The sequence below is a fragment of the Heterocephalus glaber genome, unplaced genomic scaffold (genome assembly GCF_053883595.1).
Source record: "Heterocephalus glaber isolate CG9 unplaced genomic scaffold, H.glaber_assembly_v1.0 deba00001460, whole genome shotgun sequence".
In the NCBI taxonomy this organism is placed as follows: Eukaryota; Metazoa; Chordata; class Mammalia; order Rodentia; family Bathyergidae; genus Heterocephalus; species Heterocephalus glaber.
The window spans coordinates 2,807,054-2,828,464 of record NW_028258307.1 but is presented as its reverse complement, the minus strand read 5'-3'; the positions used below and the strand labels follow the sequence as shown (position 1 = coordinate 2,828,464).

The following is a 21,411-nucleotide window of genomic DNA, read 5'->3' as shown; positions in this document are numbered from 1 at the left end:
GTAGCATCCTAGGTGAGGTGTCAGGCTAAATTAAAGTGAAAAAGCACCTTGCATCATGTACGTATCTTTGCTTACTCTGACATCTGACATTCATATGATTGTAGTCTCTGCTCTCAAGTGACTTGGCTACGTGTGAGAGCTCAAGAGTGGATCACCCTGCTGAGCCCTTTCAACTCAACTGTTAGAGAAGCCAGGCATGGTGATGCATGTTTGTAACCCCAGCACTTAGAAGGCTGAGGTAGGAGGATCATTGTGAGTTTGAGGCCAGCCTGAGCTACATAGGGAGTTCAAGGCCGCCTAGACTACTAGAAAGACCCTTTCTCAAAAAAAAAAAAAAGAGAACTGCGAGAGAAAATACATTTTTTTAAGCCATTAGGATTTGGTTTTGTTTGTTTTTAAGAGTAGGAAGGGCCAGGGATTTAGCTCAGTGGCTCTGCCGCTTGCCTCGCAAGCACAAGGACCTGAGTTCGATCTCTGGTACCAAAAAAAAAAAGTAGGAAGAGTTTATTGAGAGAAAGAAAGCATCTGTCTGAGACAGAAGGGGGATGGGAAAGTGGGTTGCCCCCATTAGGTTTTGATATAGTTTCAGTTTCTTTTTTTTTTTTTTTGGTACCAGGGATCGAACGCGGGACCTTGCACTTGCGAGTCAGGTGGTGGAACCACTGAGCCAAATCGCCAGCCCTTGATATAGTTTCTAGCAGAATAACTTGCTGTGGCATGTGACAAAACACCAAAAAGTTATACTTAATGTATGAATGCATAATCCTATATATGATAGGTATTCTATATAATTTTAAAACATTCATGTGACTATATTTGGCACATTAGTCCACACCTCGTTGTGTCCTAGAGGACCTGGTTCTGAGGTAACTACAGCTCTTCATGACTCCACATTCAGTGACATCATGTTGGTAGCCTGAAAATGGCCATGGAAATGGGCAGATGCTACAAACCAAACCTCCTGCCTCCTAGAGAATCAGTTCTTAAACCTTTACCAACACCCTACTTTCTGTATCTTTTTTTTTCAATTACATTATCATTGTTGAATGATTGGTTATTTGGATATACCATAGTTTATTTTATTTTATTTTGGTACCGGGAATCGAACTCAGGTCCTTCCACTTGGGAGGCAGGCGGACCATAGTTTATTTTAATAATCTCCTACTGTTGACCTCTTACCTGTTTAGGGTATAATGAAATAAGTACATATTTACATTTTGATAAGTGTTGCAAGAGCATGTTAACAGTAAGATTATACCAATTTATATCTCCTGAACAATGAAGGTGTTTCCTGATATACAACGTGGATTTATTTTTATATTTCAAATATTCATAATATAAATTATTTTTTATTCTTAGAGTTTCAAAATAAATAATGCATTCAAATGTTTCAAAACCCAAACATAAAAGTATATGAGGGGCTGGGGATTTAACTCAATGGTTCTACTGCCTGCCTCGCAAGCGCAGGATCCCAAGTTCGATCCCCAGTACAAAAAAAAAATATATATATATATATATATATGTATATATGTATATGGAAAAAATCTCCCTTCTTTTTCTGAGTTTTCCATCACTGCTCCCAATGGTGACTTTGAATGTTAAAAGGAATTTGTATTTCCTTTCAGAAATGTGTATGCATAGACACAAACATTCCTTTTCTCCCTCTTTTTTTACTCAAATAGTAGCTGTAAAACACACTTCTCTGCTTTGCCTTTGTCCATTAACTATATCTTGGAAATCAGTACCTAAAGAGAAAAAGCCTCAATATGGGGTTTTTTTGTGTTTTTTTCTGGTACCGGGAATCGAACTCGGGTCCTTGTGCTTGCGCAGCAGGTGGTGAAACCACTGAGCTAAATCCCCGGCCCCTCAATATGGTTTTATGTCCCCATAGTATTCTATTGACTGTATAAGTCATATTGTTTCTAACATTTTACTACTGTAAATGATACTAGTATATACATCATTTTACACATATCTGTAACATAAAACCTTTTTTCTTTTTTAGTACTGGTGATTCAACCCAGAACCTTCACAATAAGCTATATTCCTAGCCCTTTTATTTTTTTTATTTTGAGACAGGGTCTCACTGACTGCCCAAGTTAGACTTGAACTTGTGATCTTTCTGCCTCAGCCTGTCCAGAATGTAAAGATTACAGGATGTGCTACCACCATGCCTAGTTGTAGCATAAATTTTTTTTAAAGAATTTCTTGGTCAAAGAATATAATTTTGTCAGGGCTGGGGATGTAGCTCAGTGGTGCCATGCCTGCCTGGCAAGTGCAAGGTCCTGAGTTTGATCCCTGGTACCGCAAAAAAAAAAAAAAAGATTTTGCTAGATACAACCAACTTTTCTTTTATAGAGATGCATGGGTTAACATTCTCATCTCCAGTATATAGAGGTATCTATATCTCCACACATTTGCTCACACAGTATCCCGTCAGACTTTTAGATCTTATTTATTGATTTGTTAAAAAATAGGACCATCAGGCTGGAGGTGTAACTCAGTGAAAGAGTGCTTGACCAGCATTCTCTGGGTCCCTCTATTCAGCAACACGCACATGCACATACACACACACACAGAATCACTATGTAATCTAACTGTAAATCTGGGCTCATACTTGTATTTTGTTTTCTGTAGATTGTCTGTATCTTGCCTATTTAAGTTGTGGACTTTCATTTAATTTTAAGAATGTTGTATTCATAACAAAATTAGTGCTGTTATCTGCCATAAGATTTGCAATGATTTTATGCCAGCTTTTTTAAAAATCTATGGAAGTTATATGGCCATGCAGAAATAATAGAGTTTTATGTTGTCACACTTTTCTGTCTTTGATGTCTTCTAAATTTTGTATCATTGTTAGAAATTCACCCAGAGAGTATAAAAGGTTTCATATTTTAGAATTTTGTTTTCTTTTTAAATTTTTACATTTTAACTTTTATCTACTTAGAAATTCATCTAGGTGTGAAGTATGGTATGGCTTCAGTTCTGGTTTTTTTCTAGATACCTGCCTAAAATCTATTTACTAAATGAACAATTTTTTTTTCTAAACTGCGTAAACTACCACGTATATTAAATACGAAAACTGTCTGTATCCCACTGTTACACAGTTTAAATTGTAATAGCTTACAGATCTATTTTTCTTTCAGAATTTTCCTGTTTGCTCTTACAGTTTTCATATGAATATTAGAATTAAATTGCCTACTTCCTAGATAGCCCTATTGGTATTTTCATTGATATTTTGGAATTGTGTTAAATTTAATTTTTAAGTCAGGGAGAATCTACATTTTAATGGTAATAATGCTTCTTAAGAACATGTATTGGGGGTGTCGTAAAGCATCATCAAATAGCTTGCTCATTTTCTTATTTATATCTTGGGTTTTTATTTTGTTTTGTCTTTTATTACTAGATTATGTTAGATTGCTAGGGTTACTATAACAAGATACCACAAACTGGGTGGTTTAAGCAACAGAAATTTGTTTTCTCACAGTTCTGAAAGTTAAAAAGTGCCAAGATTGGGCCAGGGATTTAGCTCAGTGGCACTGCGCCTGTCTTGCAAGCACAAGGTCCTGAGTTTGATTCCTGGTACCAAAAAAAAAAGTCCCACGATCAAGATGCTGATGGGATTGGTTTTCTCTGAAGCTTCTCTCCTTGGCTTGAAGACAGCATGTTCCTCTTCCCTTGTTCACACAGCCTCTTTATGTGTATATGGCTCTGGTGTTAGTGTCTGAATCTCCTCTTCTTAAAAGGACACTTGTGAGATTGGATTAGGAGCCACCTAATGCCTTAATTGCCTCTTTGAAGGCCCTGTATGCAACACAGTTATTTTTTTTTTTGGTACCGGGGATTGAACTCGGGACCTTGTGCTTGCGAGGCAGGCAGTGGAACCACTGAGCTAAATCCCCAGCCCCTAGAATTATATATTTTTAAATGATTCATTAGAATTTCCTATGAAACTGTTGAGTCTATTACTTTTGGGGAAGAGATTGTGTGTGGGGGGGGATGTTGTTGTTTTGGTTTTGGTTTTCTTTGTAGTGTTGGGAATCGAACTCAGGACCTCACACATGCTAGGAAAGTGTTGTACCACTGAGCTACACCCCAGCCCAAAAGGTAGCTCTTTGACAACTTCATTTCTTCTATAATGTACCTGTTTAAATTTTCTAGCTCCTCTTGAGTCAGTTGTGGTGTTAAATTACATTTTTCTATCATTTATTTCCATTACTTTTCAGATTTATTTGCCTGAAATTGAGCAAAGTGATTCTCTCTCTCCCTTGTCATCTCTTTGTTATTTTGATCAGACTAGAGAATAGTCTTATTTTTATAGATAACTTTGAATTTATTCATTAGTTCTGCTTTCTTTGTCTTATACTTGTTGTATTTTTTCTTTGTTCTTCATTTTCTTTGGGTTTGCTTTAATTAGATAATACACTTAATTTTCCTACTTAGTCACTAGTCTATTTTATGCTTTCTTGTTCTGTGGAACTCTTTAAGTTTTTAGTGGTCAAATTGGTCATATTTTTCTTTTATAGCTGTTTATTTTCACATTACTTTTTAAATTTTTCTGCTTCATCATAAAAATTTTCATACTTTTATGGTTTATTATTCTCAATGTAGAATTTTTTTATTGTATGAGGTGGCATCTAAATTATTTTGTTTCCAAAGTTATTGGATCACAAGCCTTCCCAATAGCATGTATTAAACAATCTTATTCCATTTATCTGAAATACCACATTTTGCCATGTACTTAACTTTTCAAGTTCTGTGAAAAATTCTGTTCATCTTTTGGGATTATATTACATGTATAGGATTAATTTGGGAGTAAATGAATTGATATATGCAAAACATTCAATGTTTGTATTCAGTAACATGAAATATTTCTGCATTCAGTTTTTTTCTGGGTCCTTCAGTAGAGTGTCATTGTTTTCTTTTTATTTCCTGTTAGGTTTATTTCTGGGTGTTTTATAATTTTTGTTAATATTATAAATGAAATTGTTTTATTATGTTTAACTTTTTTGATGATATGTAAGAAAACATTTGATTTTTTTATATTAATCTTGTCCAGTTTACTTCCTGGGTATTTTGACTGTTTCTGTTCGTTTTTCAGTTAATTCTCTGGATTTTCTGGCTAGTCTTTTGTCTTTTTATTATTATTATTATTATTATCATCATCATCATTATTATATGAGGCGGCATCTAAATTATTTTATTTCCAAAAATACTGGATCACAAGCCTTCCCAATATCATGTATTAAACAGTTTTATTCCATTTATCTGAAATACCACGTTTTGTTCCTAATACTTAACAGTGTTTTCTTAGTTTTGTTTCTGGCAGGGTATCTTACTGAGTTGGCTAGGACTTCTGGAATGTTAGCTTACCCACACTCTTTACAGCTCTGCAGGACAGCAGTAGGGCAGAACACTCAGAGCTGTTTGAACATGGACCCGGCAAGCTTGTATTCTGTCAGCACTGTAGACCAGTTACATTCACAGAACAAAACTAAGTTGAAAGCAAATTCATTTGTTAAGTAAAGAGTACAACTAGATATACTCTAGTTGAGTACAACTAGTAAGAGTACAACTAATCTGAGTGATTAGTTGAGAGTATATATAGAGAAGAGTGACTTTAAGAACTTCTGTAAAGGATAATGGGGAAGAATAGAGTAAAAGAAATAGCAGGAAGAGTAGGAAGTCAAGAAGATACATTTGACTAGGATGAAAAGTTTATAGAATATAAAATGATCATTGATAACTGGTGTATATAGAAGTGTTAGAATAGGTATGCCAAAAAGAAGCCACTGTATTTGCTAACAAGGTCATTTGTGACTTGGTTCATCTACTTAATTGTAGTCCTTAATTCTGTGGCTTTTTTATTTGTATTTTCATCTGTCAGCATGGAGAGAGTACCTGTCAAACCTTCCTTCTCTGGAAGTCAGGATTATTCTTAGATTACTAAAGTATCAACAGGTATTTAATGGATGATTTGTATGTGAAACCTAGAGTTAATTTCAGATCATGCTTATAATTTAAGTTGTATGTTTTGAATTTATCGGGCCAACCATGATTATGTTCTAGGTAAAAACATAGGAAACCCAGGAGTGATGGTGCACACCTGTAACCCCAGCACTCTGAGAGGCCGAGGCAGAGAGATCACAAGTTTGAGGTTAGCAAACTTGGGCAACTTAGCAAAACTGTCTGAAAAAATTTAAAAAGGAGCCAGGGATTTAGCTCAGTGGTTCTGCTGCCTGCCTTGCAAGCTCAAGGTCCTGAGTTCGATCCCCAGTACCAAAAAAAAAATTAAAAAGGGCTCAAGATGTAGTGAAGTGTGAAGGCCCTGGGTTCAATCCCTAGTACTGCCCAAAAAAATTAAATAAGAGTTACATGGGAATCAGGAGACTGTAGCTAGGCCCACTGGTTAGAAGTAGGACACCCGTGCTCCTGAAAGAAGAGTGATGTGAAAGGTTCCCTAAGGCGATACATGTATTTCGAAAAAAGCAATTACGTAGAGACATGGGAGGGCCTAAAGACCAATGCTTGAGCCACACTGCAGTGACACTGATGGAATCTAGTAGCACTAATATCTGGAGAGGTGGGTTTGTTTTTTTTTGGTACCGGGGATTGAACTCGGGACCTTGCACTTGCAATGTAGGCAGCAGAACCACTGAGCTAAATCCCTGGCCTGAGAGCTGGTTTTTGACTAGGGTCCGACTGATGAAGGCAAGCCAAAGGGCAAGAGACAGAGTAATAGAAATGGAGAGTGAGAGAAAGAGACAGAATTCTGTACATATCTGCAAGCTATAATCCCAAAGCCACTATTAAAAAAAGAAAAAAGCTAAACAGACATCTAACAAAATCCATGAAAAGATGGCATACCTTATTTTAAAAGGCATCCTTTAAGAAAAAAGGGAATACAAGGCTGTACTTTTTGACAAAATTAATTACCAATGATAATAATGAAAATAAATTTTTTAAAAAGTTACTCTGAATACTTGGAAGATAGGTAGCTAAAGACAGGGGCCCCGTGTCACGTCTGGTGAAGAAGAAATGATGTTACTGAATAATTTCAACCACAATTTTTTCCTAATATATGTAGTTTATGTATATGTGTGTGTGTGTGTGTGTGTGTGTGTCTGTGTGTGTGTGTATATCCCAATGTATGTTAGGCACTGTTTTAGGCTCTAGGAGTAAAACAGTGATGGGTAAAAACTCTGTCTTTGTGGAATTTATATTTTAGTGGGGGTAAACTGCATACTGCTATCAAAAGCCACGACAGACCCCAGGATCCTAGGGCAGAGAAGCTGAGCCGATCCCAGCACCCGAAAGGAAGCTCCCCGCCTCCATCCCAGGCTCCTAGGGCAGAGAAGCTCAGCCGGTCCCAGCACCCGGAAGGAAGCTCCCCCGCCACCATCCCATGCTCCTAGGGCAGAGAAGGTGAGCCACATGGGCGCCAGAAGCACCCCACCCCACCATGGAAATGAGAAGACACATAAACAAGCCTCAAAAACAGACTTCCAGATCATCTACAGCAACCCCAAAGGGAAACGAGATGGAACAGTCTGATACTCAACCACCTGGACTCTCTGAACTGGCAACAAAAGAAGATCTGGGGAAAATTAAATCAGAAATAATTACTCAGATAACAGGAAAGGTTTTGCTCATGGTGCAAGACATGATTAATAAATCTAGAGAGGGCACAGATAAAAAAATAGAGGATCTGAGGAACATGATGGAATCCCAACATAGGAAACAAATGGAATCTATAAAACAGATACAAACAGATTTCCAAGAGATTAAAAACTCCATCGAAAGTCTGCACAGCAGAATGAACCAATGTGAGAATAGAATTTCACATATAGAAGATAAGATTGCAATTAGTGAGGAGGAAAAGAAAAATTGCTTTAAAATTGTAAGGGAACACAAGAAATCAATCCAGCAGCTGCTAGACGATGCAAAGAAGAATAACATAAGACTGATTGGAGTCAATGAAGAAAGAGGAGAGCATGCAGATGACATAAGAAAACTGTTCACAGAAGTGATGGCAGAAAATTTCCCAAGGAGGGGAAAAGAACTTGACATACAGATAAGTGAGGCATATAGGACTCCAGCTAGCCTTAATCAAAAAAAATCTACACAAAGGCATATAATAGTTAGGATTCCAGAAATCCAACAGAAGAACAAAATTCTACAAGCAGTGAGAGAAAAGAAACAAATTACATACAAAAGGAAAGCCTATCAGAATCACAGCAGACTTCTCAGTGCAAACCCTCAAGGCAAGAAGAGCTTGGAGTGATGTATTTCAAGCCCTAAAGGAAAACAGCCTCCAACCCAGATTGATGTACCCTGCAAAACTATCTTTCAAAATGGATGGAGAAATAAGATACTTTCATGATAAAGAGCACCTCAGGAACTTCAGGAATACCAAACCAGCACTCCAAAAAATTTTAGACAATATCCTAGGAAAATCCAATGAGGAGCACAACCCCAGGAAACCCAGCAGAATGAATCCATTGGGCATGACAAATTAAATGCAAAAGGGGAGAATCCAACAAAAAGAAAAAGTCATGACAAGGCTTTTAAAACTCTGAACTTCATCTCTCTAATGAGTGTATAATTCAATCTTATTATTATTGTACTGATTAGTATTTTTCTGATTCTAGAGTTGCACACCATTCCTTGTGCTATACTGGCTATTTATCATCTTATGTCTACATTTTAATTGGGTTGTCTATTAATGAGCTGTAAGAGTTCTATATATATTCTGGTCATAGGTTATATCCATTGTAAATATGGTCTGTTTAAGGACTACTTTTCATTTTAATGATGTCATTTAAAGTTCTAAATTTTGATAGAATCTCATTTATCAGTTTTTTTCTTTTATACATCATGTTTTTTGTATCCTAGGTAGTTCTTGCCTACCCTGAATTCATAAATATTTTCCCTTACAATTTCTTCTTAAAGTTTTATACTTTTAGGCTTTCTTATTTAGGTTCATAGATCCCTTCAAGTTATTTTCATGTATGGAAAAAAAGGGTTGAGGTTAATTTTTTATATACAGATACCAGGTGTTCTAGTGCCGTTTGCTGAAAACACTATCTCTTCCTTGGCTGTTGAATTGAGTTTATATTCTATAAAATGCTAATGTTAAATAATCTTTCAGAACTCAGTGGACCATATATGTGTGGTTCTATTTCTAGATTCTCTGTTTTATTCAAATGATTTATATGTCTTTCCTTACACTAACACTGCCTTGATTACTGTAACTTTAGAAGAAGTCTTAAAATTAGGTACTAAACGTCTTCCAACACTGTTTTTATCTTTGTTTTTGTTTTTAACTTTTCTAGGTCCTTTGTACTCCTACATAACTTTTACATTTCAATATCCAATTCTTCATTTATAGCAAGTATACACAGACCTGAATTTTTATATATACCTTGTGTTTTCTAATCCTGCTAAATTCAAGTACAAGTTAGGGGCTCCTAGAGATTTCTTAGTATTTTCTCTGTAGATGATCATTTCATCTGCATATAAAGATTTTGCTTCTGCCGGGCCAATCCTATCCTAGTTGTGTCATTTTATTGCCAGACTATTTTGGTGGGGACTAGGTTTTAAAATTTAATGGACAGATAAAGAGTAAACATATCTGCCCTTGTTCCCCACCTTAAGGAGAAAGCATTATGTCTTCTCCATTCATATAAGGCGTTCTCGCTGGAAGTATGGAGTACATGTCTTTAATCTGTTGAGAAGTTTCTGTTCTACTTCTAGTCTCCTGATAGCTTTTACCATGAACAGCTGGAGAATTTAGTCCAATACTTTTTCTCCAACTAGTGACAGGATCATATGGCTTTTTCCTTTCCTCTGTTAAAATGATGACTTTTGGTGGTGGATCTTCCAATGCTGAACCAACACTGCCATCCCTATAACAAAACCACTTTCTACATCCTGCTAGATCTGACTTCCAATAGTTTGTTTTGTTAAACAAATTTCTATCTATGTTCATACTTTTTTCTTCTATTATCTTTATCCAGTTTCAGGATTAGCACAATGTTGAGTTCCTAAAATGAGGGGAGAAGTGTTCCTTCTCTTTTCTGCTTTAATTGTTTGATATAATTTATCAGTTAAAATGTTTATGAGCCTGCTGTTGTCATATGGGTAGGTTTTCAAGCTAGGAATATACTTTCTTTAATAGGTGCTATTCAAATTTTATATTTCCTCCAGAGTTAGTTTCATTAATTTGTCTTCCAAGGTACTTCTTAGAACTTGTCAAATTTATTTCAAAAAAGATTTTTGTAATATGCTTTCCATATCCTTTTAAATTCTGTAAAAAAAAAAAAAAAGGGCACGACAAACACAAATTTGAAAGAAATGCTTGGTAAAGAGGAAAAAAATTCTTGAAAACATGCTGGTGTGGGAAAGAAATAAGATAATGTGGCAATGTTAATATTAGACAGAGAATTCCCAAACTTAAACCTAACATAGAAATGAAAGTGAAAATTCACAGGATTAGAATTGACATGCTCACAGTCATGTGAGAGGTTTTTACCATATCCCTAATAAAAATAAGTAAGCAGTCAGAAAATCAGTAAAGAATACAAGAGGTTTGAACAGCAGAACCAGTAAATGTAGTCTAATGTAGATTTTTTTGTACCCAACAATAGAGAATTTAGAGCATCCAAGAAATATAAAAATTAACTGTGTTCTAAGTCACCATAAAGTCTCCAACATTTAAAGTAACCAGCTACATACATACCATATTCTCTGACCATAGTAATTAAACTTGAAATGGGCAATAAAAAGAAACTTGAAAAACTTCAGTTGACAAGAAACTAGAAAAATGTACTTCTAACTAACTCATAGGTTATAACAAGGGGCTTGAAAACAGCTGGCAGAGTACACAGGAAGTAGGGGAGAAGGAAAGGCAGATTAAAGAAAAACAATTAATAAAATGAGGGGAGGAGAGTAATGCTTCCCCACTGCTTAAATTGGCAAGAAGAAAGTAGATGTCTAGGCCTATCTGAGGTTTATTTTCTACATAAGCAAACTTTTCTTTAGCAGATGTTTAGTGTCAGCCAATAAGAAAAATACAGGAGCCAATACATAGAGTGTAAGTTTATCATCAGATTTTGAGGGGTGAATCTTAAAATAAGAAAATTGCCACAGAACCTCATAAGTGAAAATGTCAACTTTGTAGATTAGCTTACTGCTGCTTATTTTGTTTAAATTTTTAAATAATGGCCTGTAATAGAAAGTTCATTTTCTGTATTTGAGATATTTTTCTCTGGCCTCTTACAGGTTACTCAAATGAGTCGTCCAGACCTGATTCTCTTTCTGATGAAGTACCTGATGGCTCTCATAGTTGGTATTCCCTCTATTTTTTGGGTTGGAAGCAAAAAGACATGCTTTGAATGGGCCAGTTTTTTTCATGGTCGTAGGAAAAAAGAGTAAGTTCATAAATTCTCAGTGTTCATAAACATTCCATCTATGTGAGTTTTTTGTGTTGCTTATGTTAAAACAGTTTGGATTTAGAGTATTCAAGTATTCAAACAAGACTGTAACTTTGTCAGCAACCAGCAGTTATGATTGGCACAATACCATTTTGTAATTAAAATCTAAAGTCTGATTTCAAAAAGATAGCCAAGTGGAACCATGCCTGAGGTCTGTTCCTTTACTAATTCAGAATATCTGAAGCAAGCCTGATCTTTATGAAAAAATCCAAATTATAATTTTGTTAAAAGTGAAAACAAATTAATTCCTTCATATAAGTTTTTACTTGATCCTCGTGATAGTCCTGTGAGGATTGGTATGTATTCTCAACTCTGTTTTACAGATGAGAAAAATAGGACAAAGGTTAAGTGCCTGGCCAAAGTTGCACAGGTGTTTAATGTTGAGAATTAAACTTGCATTTACAGTTGTCCATTGTTCTTCTAAGTATACCAAAAGTGACGTAGAAAGAGCAACTATTATTCTATTCTAATACATGTAAAAGTTATATAATCTTAATGTATTTCTTCTAACTGCAGTCTGGAGCTGTTGAAATGAGGCTAATTAAGAGTGGTAGTGGTACATACTCTTATATTTCTGTTTTTAATGAGAACATTTCTAGTGGCTTCTAGTGTTCCCATTAAACATTTGGCTTTCAGATTAACATATATTTTCTTTCTGTAAAGACAATCATTATCTATTTGTATTATTATAATTTTTTAAAAATCAAAAATAACATTATCAAGAGAATCAGAGAATTTTAGTCAACAAATATTAGCTTCTCTTCAACCCTTCTACCCTATTACCAAAAACAACAGCAAAAATCCTTTTATAATTTGAGAATTAGAATATACTTTCCCAATATGTGATCCAGTCTGTACATGTTGGAGTTTTATTTTTTAGTGAAATTGCTTATCTGATTATAACTCTGATTCTCATAATCATTTACATAAACACACACCTAAAGATCTATTTAATTTTCTCTTTTATTAATTTAATTCCTGCTATTTAATCATCATAAACAGTTACTTTTAACCCTTTCATAGCAATTAAAAACCTTTGATCCTGACAATAATTCATCTCTTTAAATTTTTTTCCTCAGCTGTTAGTATGCCTGGGACTTAATCTTTGTAATATTTTGGTGTCTTGAGAATTGTAAATTTCCTTAGCTTAAAGAGACCTTTTTAGAAATGGTGAAATTAGTATATACTTTCATTTTTTAGATAAGGAAAATGAAGGACAGAAAGGTTAGTGATTTGCCTAAGATGAAATATTTATTGATAGAGTTGGAATCAGAATCTTGATTTCCTTTTTCTAAAACAGGCTTCTTTCCATTGTGCCACTTTAGGAAACAGATTGACCTGGATTTTTCTTGTAATTCTTTCCCCTGTTAACAGCGTTACCTTAAATCAGTCCTAATGACCTACTTTGGAGACCCAATTTCAAGAATAGTATCGGTATTGCATAGCAGTATTTTTTTAATTGGTCTATTCTCCTGGGATGTTAGTATGTATCTTAAACACATTATTGTATTTTCTAGGATAGTGAATGAGAGCCGACAGGTACTCCAGGAACCTGACTTTGCTCAGTCACTCCTAAGGGACCCAAATACTCCCATTATAAGAAAATCCAGGGGAACGTCCACCCAAGGAACGTCCACGCATGCATCTTCAACTCAGCTGGCCATGGTGGATGATCAAAGGAGCAAAGCAGGGAGTGTCCACAGCAAAGTGAGCAGCTACCACGGCAGCCTGCACCGGTCACGGGATGGCAGGTGGGTTTTGTGATGACTTAGCTTGTCATGTGCTGAATGAAGAGTAGCCAGTTTGGAAACAAGTTTCCCAGAGTCTTTTGAACTTTGCTAAATAGAATCATCCCATATTTAAAGCCAGTTAGAGGGGCCGGGGATTTATGCTCAGTGGTATCACGCCTGCCTCGAAAGTGCAGGTCCTGAGTCCCATCCCCGGTATAGGGGTGCAGAAGATAAAGCCAGTGAAAGGACTTTAGAACTTAGACTAGCTACAGTAAAGTAAGCAATATGGGATCATTGTGGGGCACTGTGGTTGGGTTAGTAAGATTAATTTAGTAAACAATGACAGAATACCTACGTGGCACTGTGCTAGCCTCTGGGAATACAAAGATGACTTACGCATGAGCTTTGCTCTTAATAACCTTCCAGACTGTTTGGAAAGATAGTGTAGCCACTGTGGTGGTTAAGAACATGGGTCTAAAAGATAGGTCTCAGTTTCCTCATCTATAAAATAGAAATAGTGCATCTGACCTGTTAGCAGTGTAAACATTAAATGAGATAACCTACCTTGTCACTTGGAACAGTACAGTGAGTGTCTGATATCACTTTCTAGTTAAAGTAAAATGTAAATACAATAATATAGTCCAGGTGTGGGCAAACTTTTTCCATAAAGAGTTAGATCATAAACATTTTAGGCTTTATGAGTCAACCGTGTCTGTTGCCACTCACTATTCAGTTCTGTTACGGTGTGAAAGCAATCATAGATAGTCATAGACACAAAGTAGTCAAATGGGAGTGGCTGTGACCCAATGAAACTTTATTTACAAAATCAGAAAGGAGGCAGCTTTGGCCACGAGGCCATAGTTTGCCAGCTCACGTTTACTAGGTACAGTAGAAGAATAGAGGAAGTGATCATTCAGTGGTGGAAGAGCCTTTCAGGCAGTGCCCACAGAAAGAATGTTTGCAAGATGTCTGGCTGGGCTTTTCTTGTTAATTTTGAGAGTTGAGCCACTGGGAGTAGAAACTGTTTAGGAGCCTTGCAGTAAGACATTTGAGAGACGAGAAAGGCTCCCTGGAGAGTGGTGGCAGTGGGAAGAGAGAAAGAACTGACCTCAGAGATACACAGAAGAAAAGATGGGAGTTGGTGGCAGATTCATGTAGCTGCTAGAAAAAAGAAAGATTTATTTTTTTACCTTTTTACACAGATTTCTAGTTCAGGAAACTGAATGAAAATTCTAATGCCTAAAATCAGCAGTGTTTGTACCTATTAGTCCCGCCTTCTTTTAGTTTTCTCTCTGTCCTCCTATACTCCCATTCTCCTATACTCCCATTCTGACCTGCTTTTTTCTCTTAACTTGCTCTTTTGCCTCCTAACTTGAGCTACACTGTGTTTCGAAAAGTAGCCATCCAGGGCCAGGGATTTAACTCAGTGGTTTCGCCACCTGCTGCGCAAGCGCAGGGACCTGAGTTCGATCCCCAATACCAAAAAAAAAAAAAAAGTAGCCATCTTATTTTGACTCTGCTATATCTTCTTTTATCTATTTTTCTTTGCCTTGGCAGATTTTTGAAATCAGTATTTTGAGTATCTCTTTTCTATCCTTCCCTTCCTCTCTTGTAAAGCCTTTTTCTGCCTCTTACTTACCTAAACTGCACCCTCTGACATCACCAGTATCTTGTTTTTAACCACAGTTAATGATTCTTTCTCCTTCTTGGTTCTTTCCTTCCACTTAGCACTTCTATATGAGAAACATTCTTTTAAGTTCTAAAAATGCAGAGATGGAAGACAGAAACTAAACAATTACAGTATGCTTTAACAGGCATATGCACAATTATGCACAAAAAGTATGCACAAGGTGCTTTGGTATCCCAGAGAAGAAAATCACCTCTCTCACATGGAAAGTCAGAGACAGCTTCCCAAGGAGCTTCCCTATTGTACTTCCAATAGGATTCAGAGGAGTCAGCTGGGAATGAAAGGTGGGGAAACAGCACACTAGAGGCAAGGAGTAGGCAGGTTGTCAGCTACCTGGGTATGGCCCAGAGCACAGTATGTGCCTTTGCACAATTTTAGGAGATGAAACCACGCTGAGGAATTTGGATTTTCCCCTGATGGAACTGAGAAACTATTAAGGACTTTAAGCATTGGAGTGATAAAATCAGACTTGAATTTTAGAAAAAGCACTTGGCAACAGCATAGGAAAGAAGATTGTAAGTAAGACCAATGAGGAAGCTTCTACAGTGACTTAGCAACCCTAACATAAGATACCAATAAGAAAGGAGAGAATCATAGAGTCCTTTAGAATATATTAATCAATCACCACTTCCATGAACTTTCAGCATTGACATTTGACGTTATTGGCCTTATCCTTTTTAATAATGAATAGCAGTTACAGTACAACTCCTGTACATGTGACATTCCGTGTATAAACATATATAGAAGAAAGTAAGATTAATTTCTGTAACCTTATAGACAAGATAGGACATATGCAAATGAACCAGTTACATAAAAGCTCAAGCCAAGATACAATTTAAATAGTTTTAGAGATGATAGATGTTGCAGAAATTCAGGAAGGAGAAGAAGTAGTCCATGAAAATATCTTACAGGAGACAATAGGGTGAGTGAATGGTAAAGATAAGTCCTATTGAGTAGAGAATTTCTGGGAACAGTTAAAGGTAGGAGTTTTCAGCTACTATAATCTGAGAGGAACTGGAGCTTAAATAAAATGTATAATCATCCATTAAGGTAGTTGGTTATTAAAATTGTGAGATAGAATCTCTTAAGTTACAATAAAAATACCAAGACCTTAGTAAATACTTACAGTAGTAATAATACGGTAGGGAGGAGAACAGTGGGCATGAGAGTCAAAGAAAGTGCTTATGACAGATGAGAAAATCTGTGCTTCACATATATGGCCTGAGACTCAGTCTAGATTATGACTTCCAATAATGGCCCTTCCTACCTTTCCGCTTAATCAGAGTCACACCTGTTCTCCAGGCCTGTGTAATTCCAGTGCCCATGGCAGTTAATGTACTGCTTTTTATCTTTATCATTCTTTTGATTATGATCTATTTTCAGTAGTTTCTTTCCTCAGCCAAATTTGCAGCTTCTGGAGAATGAGACTGGGTGACATATCTCTGTATTCCTCCTCAATATACAGCACAGCGCTAGACAGATATACATATGTATATATATTTACCAAATAAATAATGACTTTAAGAGTAATGCAGAAGTTTCCAGAAATTCAAGGCCCAGAGCTACAGGGCAGCCTATTGAAGGCCTGCTGTACTGTGGCACATGAGCTCCTGCTATAGGACCCTCTATCATACCCAGAAGTTCAGGGATCATTTGAGAGATCCCAAGATTGTGTTGAACCTGAAAGTCTGAGTGAGGATTTTCATAATTCCAAAGCCACCTCCTAGAGACTTCTTGGCCTCCCGTCACCATCTCATATATTGGCTGTGGGACTCAGATACCCAGCACTTACCCTGATACAGACCTGGATGGTAATTATTGATCTCCGTACTGTGTACAGTACACCTACACACATATGGCAACTTCAGAGGGCAACTGATTGGTAGTTAGATGAGGGATGAGCAACAGAGAAGGTGGCAGAGTAGGTAAGTGGAGATTTGGGAGAGAGTGATCAGGTTGGAAAGTAGGTGACATACAAGGGAAAGCTAGGGAGTGAATAATGAGATACCGTGAAACTGCAGGTAATGCAGTTATTTAGATTAGTGGTAGCAAATGGCATGGGGAATCAAAAAAAGATCATCTGGGGGCCGGGGATTTATCTCAGTGGTTCTGCTGCCAGCCTTGCAAGCGCAAGGACCTGAGTTCGATCCTCGGTACCAAAAAAAAAACAAAGAGATCATCTCCAAGTTTTTTTCATTTTGACTTTGGCATGTCCATAATATCTTTTTAACAGCAACATCAAAATAAGTATCCTAATTGTTTTGCCTAAGCTTATATTAAAATTATTGTATTTTCATATTGTATATTAGAGTATGTAATCACTTTGGTTTAAATGACTTTCAAAACATAAATAAATTTGGGAATTCCTACATACACAATTTAGATTAAACATTATAATTAACTTTCTATTTAATTGCTTCCTAATTATCCATAGAAAGGGTATTCATATTTGATAATTGTTCATATTCAAGAACCTTTTTGAATAGTGTGTATATATGTAATTATACAAAATAATTTTTGTGTGAAAAATATATTCTTTGTGTCTTATTTATAACTCAAAGCTTAGACTTTGTTAGAAAATATTCATATTTTAAAATAGTGATTTGTTTCTCTTTTTTTTTTTTTTTTTTTTTTTTGGTACCAGGGATTGAACTCAGGGCCTTGGGCTTGCACAGCAGGCGGCGAAACCAGTGAGCTAAATCCCCGGCCCTTGTTTCTCTCTTTGATTTTCTGTCCTTACTGGAACACTGCGTAGTTTCCTTTCTTCATTTGCCATATTTGTTTGAAATAGATGCTCATGAAACCATTTAGAGGGGAAAGATGTATGAAACCATCGAGAGGCAAAAAAGTCTCCGAATCAGCTGGCAAATCATATTTGGAAATTAAATCTTCCACTTAGTTTTAGGACAATAATCATTATGTAAAATGATTATTAAAGTAAAACAAACCCATCGTGAATTATTTTCTTCTCAAGATATTGTAATTATTTTACTAAAACATGCAGTACAAATTTAAATTTGCATAGGTCCTAAATATAAAGTACCCTTTTATTACTGAGGTGGTGTCTCAGTGTCTTGCCGCATGGCCCAGGCTTACCTTGAATTCAAGATTCTCCTGCCTTAGCCTCCTGAACAGGTGGGATTACAAGTGTGCTCCACTGTGCTTAGCTTGAAATGTTTTTTAATAAATAAGAATTAAAGTCTCTTTTATCTGTTTTTTTTCATTTGGGGACAAAGATGTTCTTTTTAAAAAATTATTTTCAAAGCACTTCTTAATTTTTAAACTGCAATTAATGAAAACATTCTTTGACAAGCAGTGCTATAAAACTAGAGGGCCACTTTAGTAGCATATAAACCTGTTTTTTCAAATCTTTAAATTTTGTAAATGATTTACATTGAGTCATGAGATATGTTGCAATTATTATTATGAGGTGAATGCTTTTCAACAGCCAATAAATCCTCAGCTGCTTATGATTAGTTATTTTGATGATTTTATTTATTTATTTATTTTATTTATTTATTTTTTGGTACTGGGGATTGAACTTTGGACCTTGTGCTTGCCAGGCAGGCGCAGTGCCACTGAGCTAAATCCCTGGCCCTTGATGATTACTTTTTTTAGATGGCTGGGATTGTATTGTAGATCAGTGGAAGATCACTTGCCTGTCACTCCAAGGCCCTGGGATGGCTCCCCAGCACTGCAAAAGCAAAACACACTAACAGTATATTCATTGAAATTATAAACTATACTCCATTTTATTTGCATTTTATTATCCTAAATTAAATATATTTTATAAAAGAATGTATGAGAATATGAATGAAGACATTTTAGAAAAGTATTTCTTGAAGCACTAGAGATTAAAAGAGAAATAAAATACGGTCCTTACCCTGAAAGAGTTTACTGTTAAACCAGAAAGATTGGATAAACAGCATACAAGCTCTATAAATGAAGGACTAATAAAAAAATATCATAATTGACTTTCTTGGCGTTGGCTGGCCTAGAGCTAATAATGTCTCATTCTTCATGGCAGAGGATTTTACAGTATTCTTGCCTCTGGTGGGGCTCAGGGAGTCAGGATTGCAAGAAAAGAAAATTGAGCAGTGCCAGTGCTGCCTTTCAGGATAGGAAGAGTGATGGAGGAGGCTGCCTGAGCTGTGCTGTGTGGGCCAAGTGACAGCTCGGAGGTCAGAGAGGGCCTCTGTGAGTGTAACAGGAATTGGTTGCAGCAGGAGCCTAGGCCTCAGAGTGTTGGGACGTAGTACAGGTGGCTAATTCAGCTGTTCATGGGGCTGTCTGGGAAGAAGCTGTTGGCACACACTGTCGTCAGCACTTGCCAATTCATTCACTAATTTCACCTCTGATTTCACATATTCCCCCTTCCAATCCTTGTGTTTGAGTAAATTTGAGTTTGCACTACTGCTGAGCGTAACCAGTCTTCTAGATTGCCAAGGGCAGTGCCACCTTTCTCTGCTGTCATTCTTCCTCTTCCTCAACCTGCCCCACTGCCCCAAATTTACTTGAGTGAGAAAGTATCCATACTTAGCACAGCTCCAGTCAGTCAGCCTTACTTAACCTTAGCATTTGTCTTTTTGCAAGGAAGAGGGCCTTATTTCTGAACCTGAGGTTACTCCCCTTCTTTATTAACCATGTCAAATAATTATACATTGTTAACGAACTTATTCTCAACAATAAAAAATGGTTACTGCTTTCTCATTATTGGTTCCTTAATCATTTCACTCCCTGAGACAGGTTCATGAAAAATATTAGTTATTTTCTAGTGTGTTCTGTTACCTACTTCGAAATCACCTCTCCCACCTCAGGTACACTCCCTGCAGTTACCGAGGGATGGAGGAGAGACTACCTCACGGCAGCATGTCACGACTGACAGATCACTCCAGGCACAGTAGTTCCCACCGGCTGAATGAGCAGTCACGGCACAGCAGCATCCGCGACCTCAGTAACAACCCCCTGACTCACATCACACACGGCACCAGCATGAACCGGGTTATTGAAGAGGACGGGACCAGCGCTTAATGTGTCTGTCCAAGGCAGAAAATGTGTGCTGTTGGAAAAGCAGATTTTGTTCTTTGCCTGTGCATGACTGATGGCTGTAACTCACTGTCAGCCTGGTTTCAGTCAGGTGCAGATTGTGTCCATTGGGAAGGTAAATTTTCGCTTTTTGTATTGAATCAAACTTGAAACATCAAGACATCCAAAACACTAAGAATTATATCATCACAGAAATAATTCTTTCTAGGTTGTAAAGAGATAATTATTTGTCTGGTAAGCATTTTTATAAACCCACTTATTTTATATTTAGAAAAATCCTAAATGTGTGGTGATTGCTTTGTAGTGAATTTTCGTATAATATGAACTAATTGTGAGGTAACATTCTGGTAGCTCTGTTAATAACACAAAGTTTCAGAATTAAAGAAGTTTTCTATGCAAGGTTTATTTCTCAGATAAATAGCAGGACTTTGTAGTTTTATTTCCACTATGTGAAAAAAGAACTGTTTTTAAACTATGGGAGAATTTGATAAATCAGCAAGGGTATTTTCACTAATAGAATTTAAGTCAACAGAAGAATCTGATTAGTCTATGGGAGGTTCTCTTGAAATTCTATCAAAATAAACTTGATTCAGAGATATTCAGGATTTGGTTTAGCAATGGAATAAAAGCAGAGATGGGCATTTTCCCCATAACAGTTTTTTTTATTTTTTGTAAATATTACTTTTGCTGGCTATTTTTATAACTTATCAATGTGCATGATAGAAAAATTTTGATTTGTAGCCATCTTTTCCCAGGTTATAGTATTGATTCATAGAAAACTTCATGTTCAGATATGCTCTGTGAGGCATGTAATAAACATCACACATTATAAGGCTTTTTGGGGTAACCACAATTGCTCATTGTTGTACTTTTCTACAGTGGTGTCAGTGACCTTGCCAAAGCCATGGGCCTTGGTACCCAGGGCCTTCCTGTAATGAGCTCAGTGTCTGCACCTGCATTGCCAGTAGCCAGTTGGCTGCAGCTCTTGCTCCACATGCCTGTTTTCAGTTTCTGGATCATCCTTGTTTCAAGAAGAAATATATGTAATCTAAGCCTAAAGTGATTAATTTGGGTATTTGAAAATCATTGTAACTAAATGGAGCATGATTAGTCTTGCTATGAATATCTATTACTCTTAAAACTATCAAGTCAAAAGTGACATTTTATCTTGTAATGTTTAAATAACTTACGGTATGATAGTGAATTCTATTAGGCATGAAGTTGATCAGAAGGAAAAGAAAAATTCTGGAAAATGTTGGATATATTATGTAGAAAATACAAGTGATCTTCAGCCCTGACTGCAGGTAAGAATCACTTAGGGAAAGGTGTTGAATTCAACATCTTTCCCTCATTCAAATAAGAGTTGATATTAACTTAAAAATAAATGAAAGAATTTTCCTGATGATCCTAATTTGCAGCCAGGCTTGAAACTACTGTTTTAAACTCACTTGCC

General features: G+C 36.4%; 1 protein-coding gene across 4 annotated transcripts in view; it reads left to right on the top strand.

Annotated features, from left to right (window-relative positions):
* The window catches only part of Fzd3 (frizzled class receptor 3), an 82,762-nt gene extending 62,405 nt beyond the window's left edge, over nt 1-20,357 (top strand). For 3 of the 4 annotated variants that reach the window (XM_004848426.3, XM_004848427.4, XM_087216745.1), the window contains 3 exons: nt 11,284-11,432; nt 13,013-13,246; nt 19,730-20,357. In XM_004848426.3, the coding sequence (XP_004848483.1) occupies nt 11,284-11,432; nt 13,013-13,246; nt 19,730-19,943 (597 nt within the window). In that variant the 3' untranslated portion in view covers nt 19,944-20,357. Of the gene's footprint in view, nt 1-11,283; nt 11,433-13,012; nt 13,247-17,556; nt 17,697-19,729 lie in introns of those variants that run through there. The other variant, XM_087216746.1, reaches the window with a different exon arrangement.
* The last annotated feature ends 1,054 nt before the right edge of the window (nt 20,358-21,411 follow it).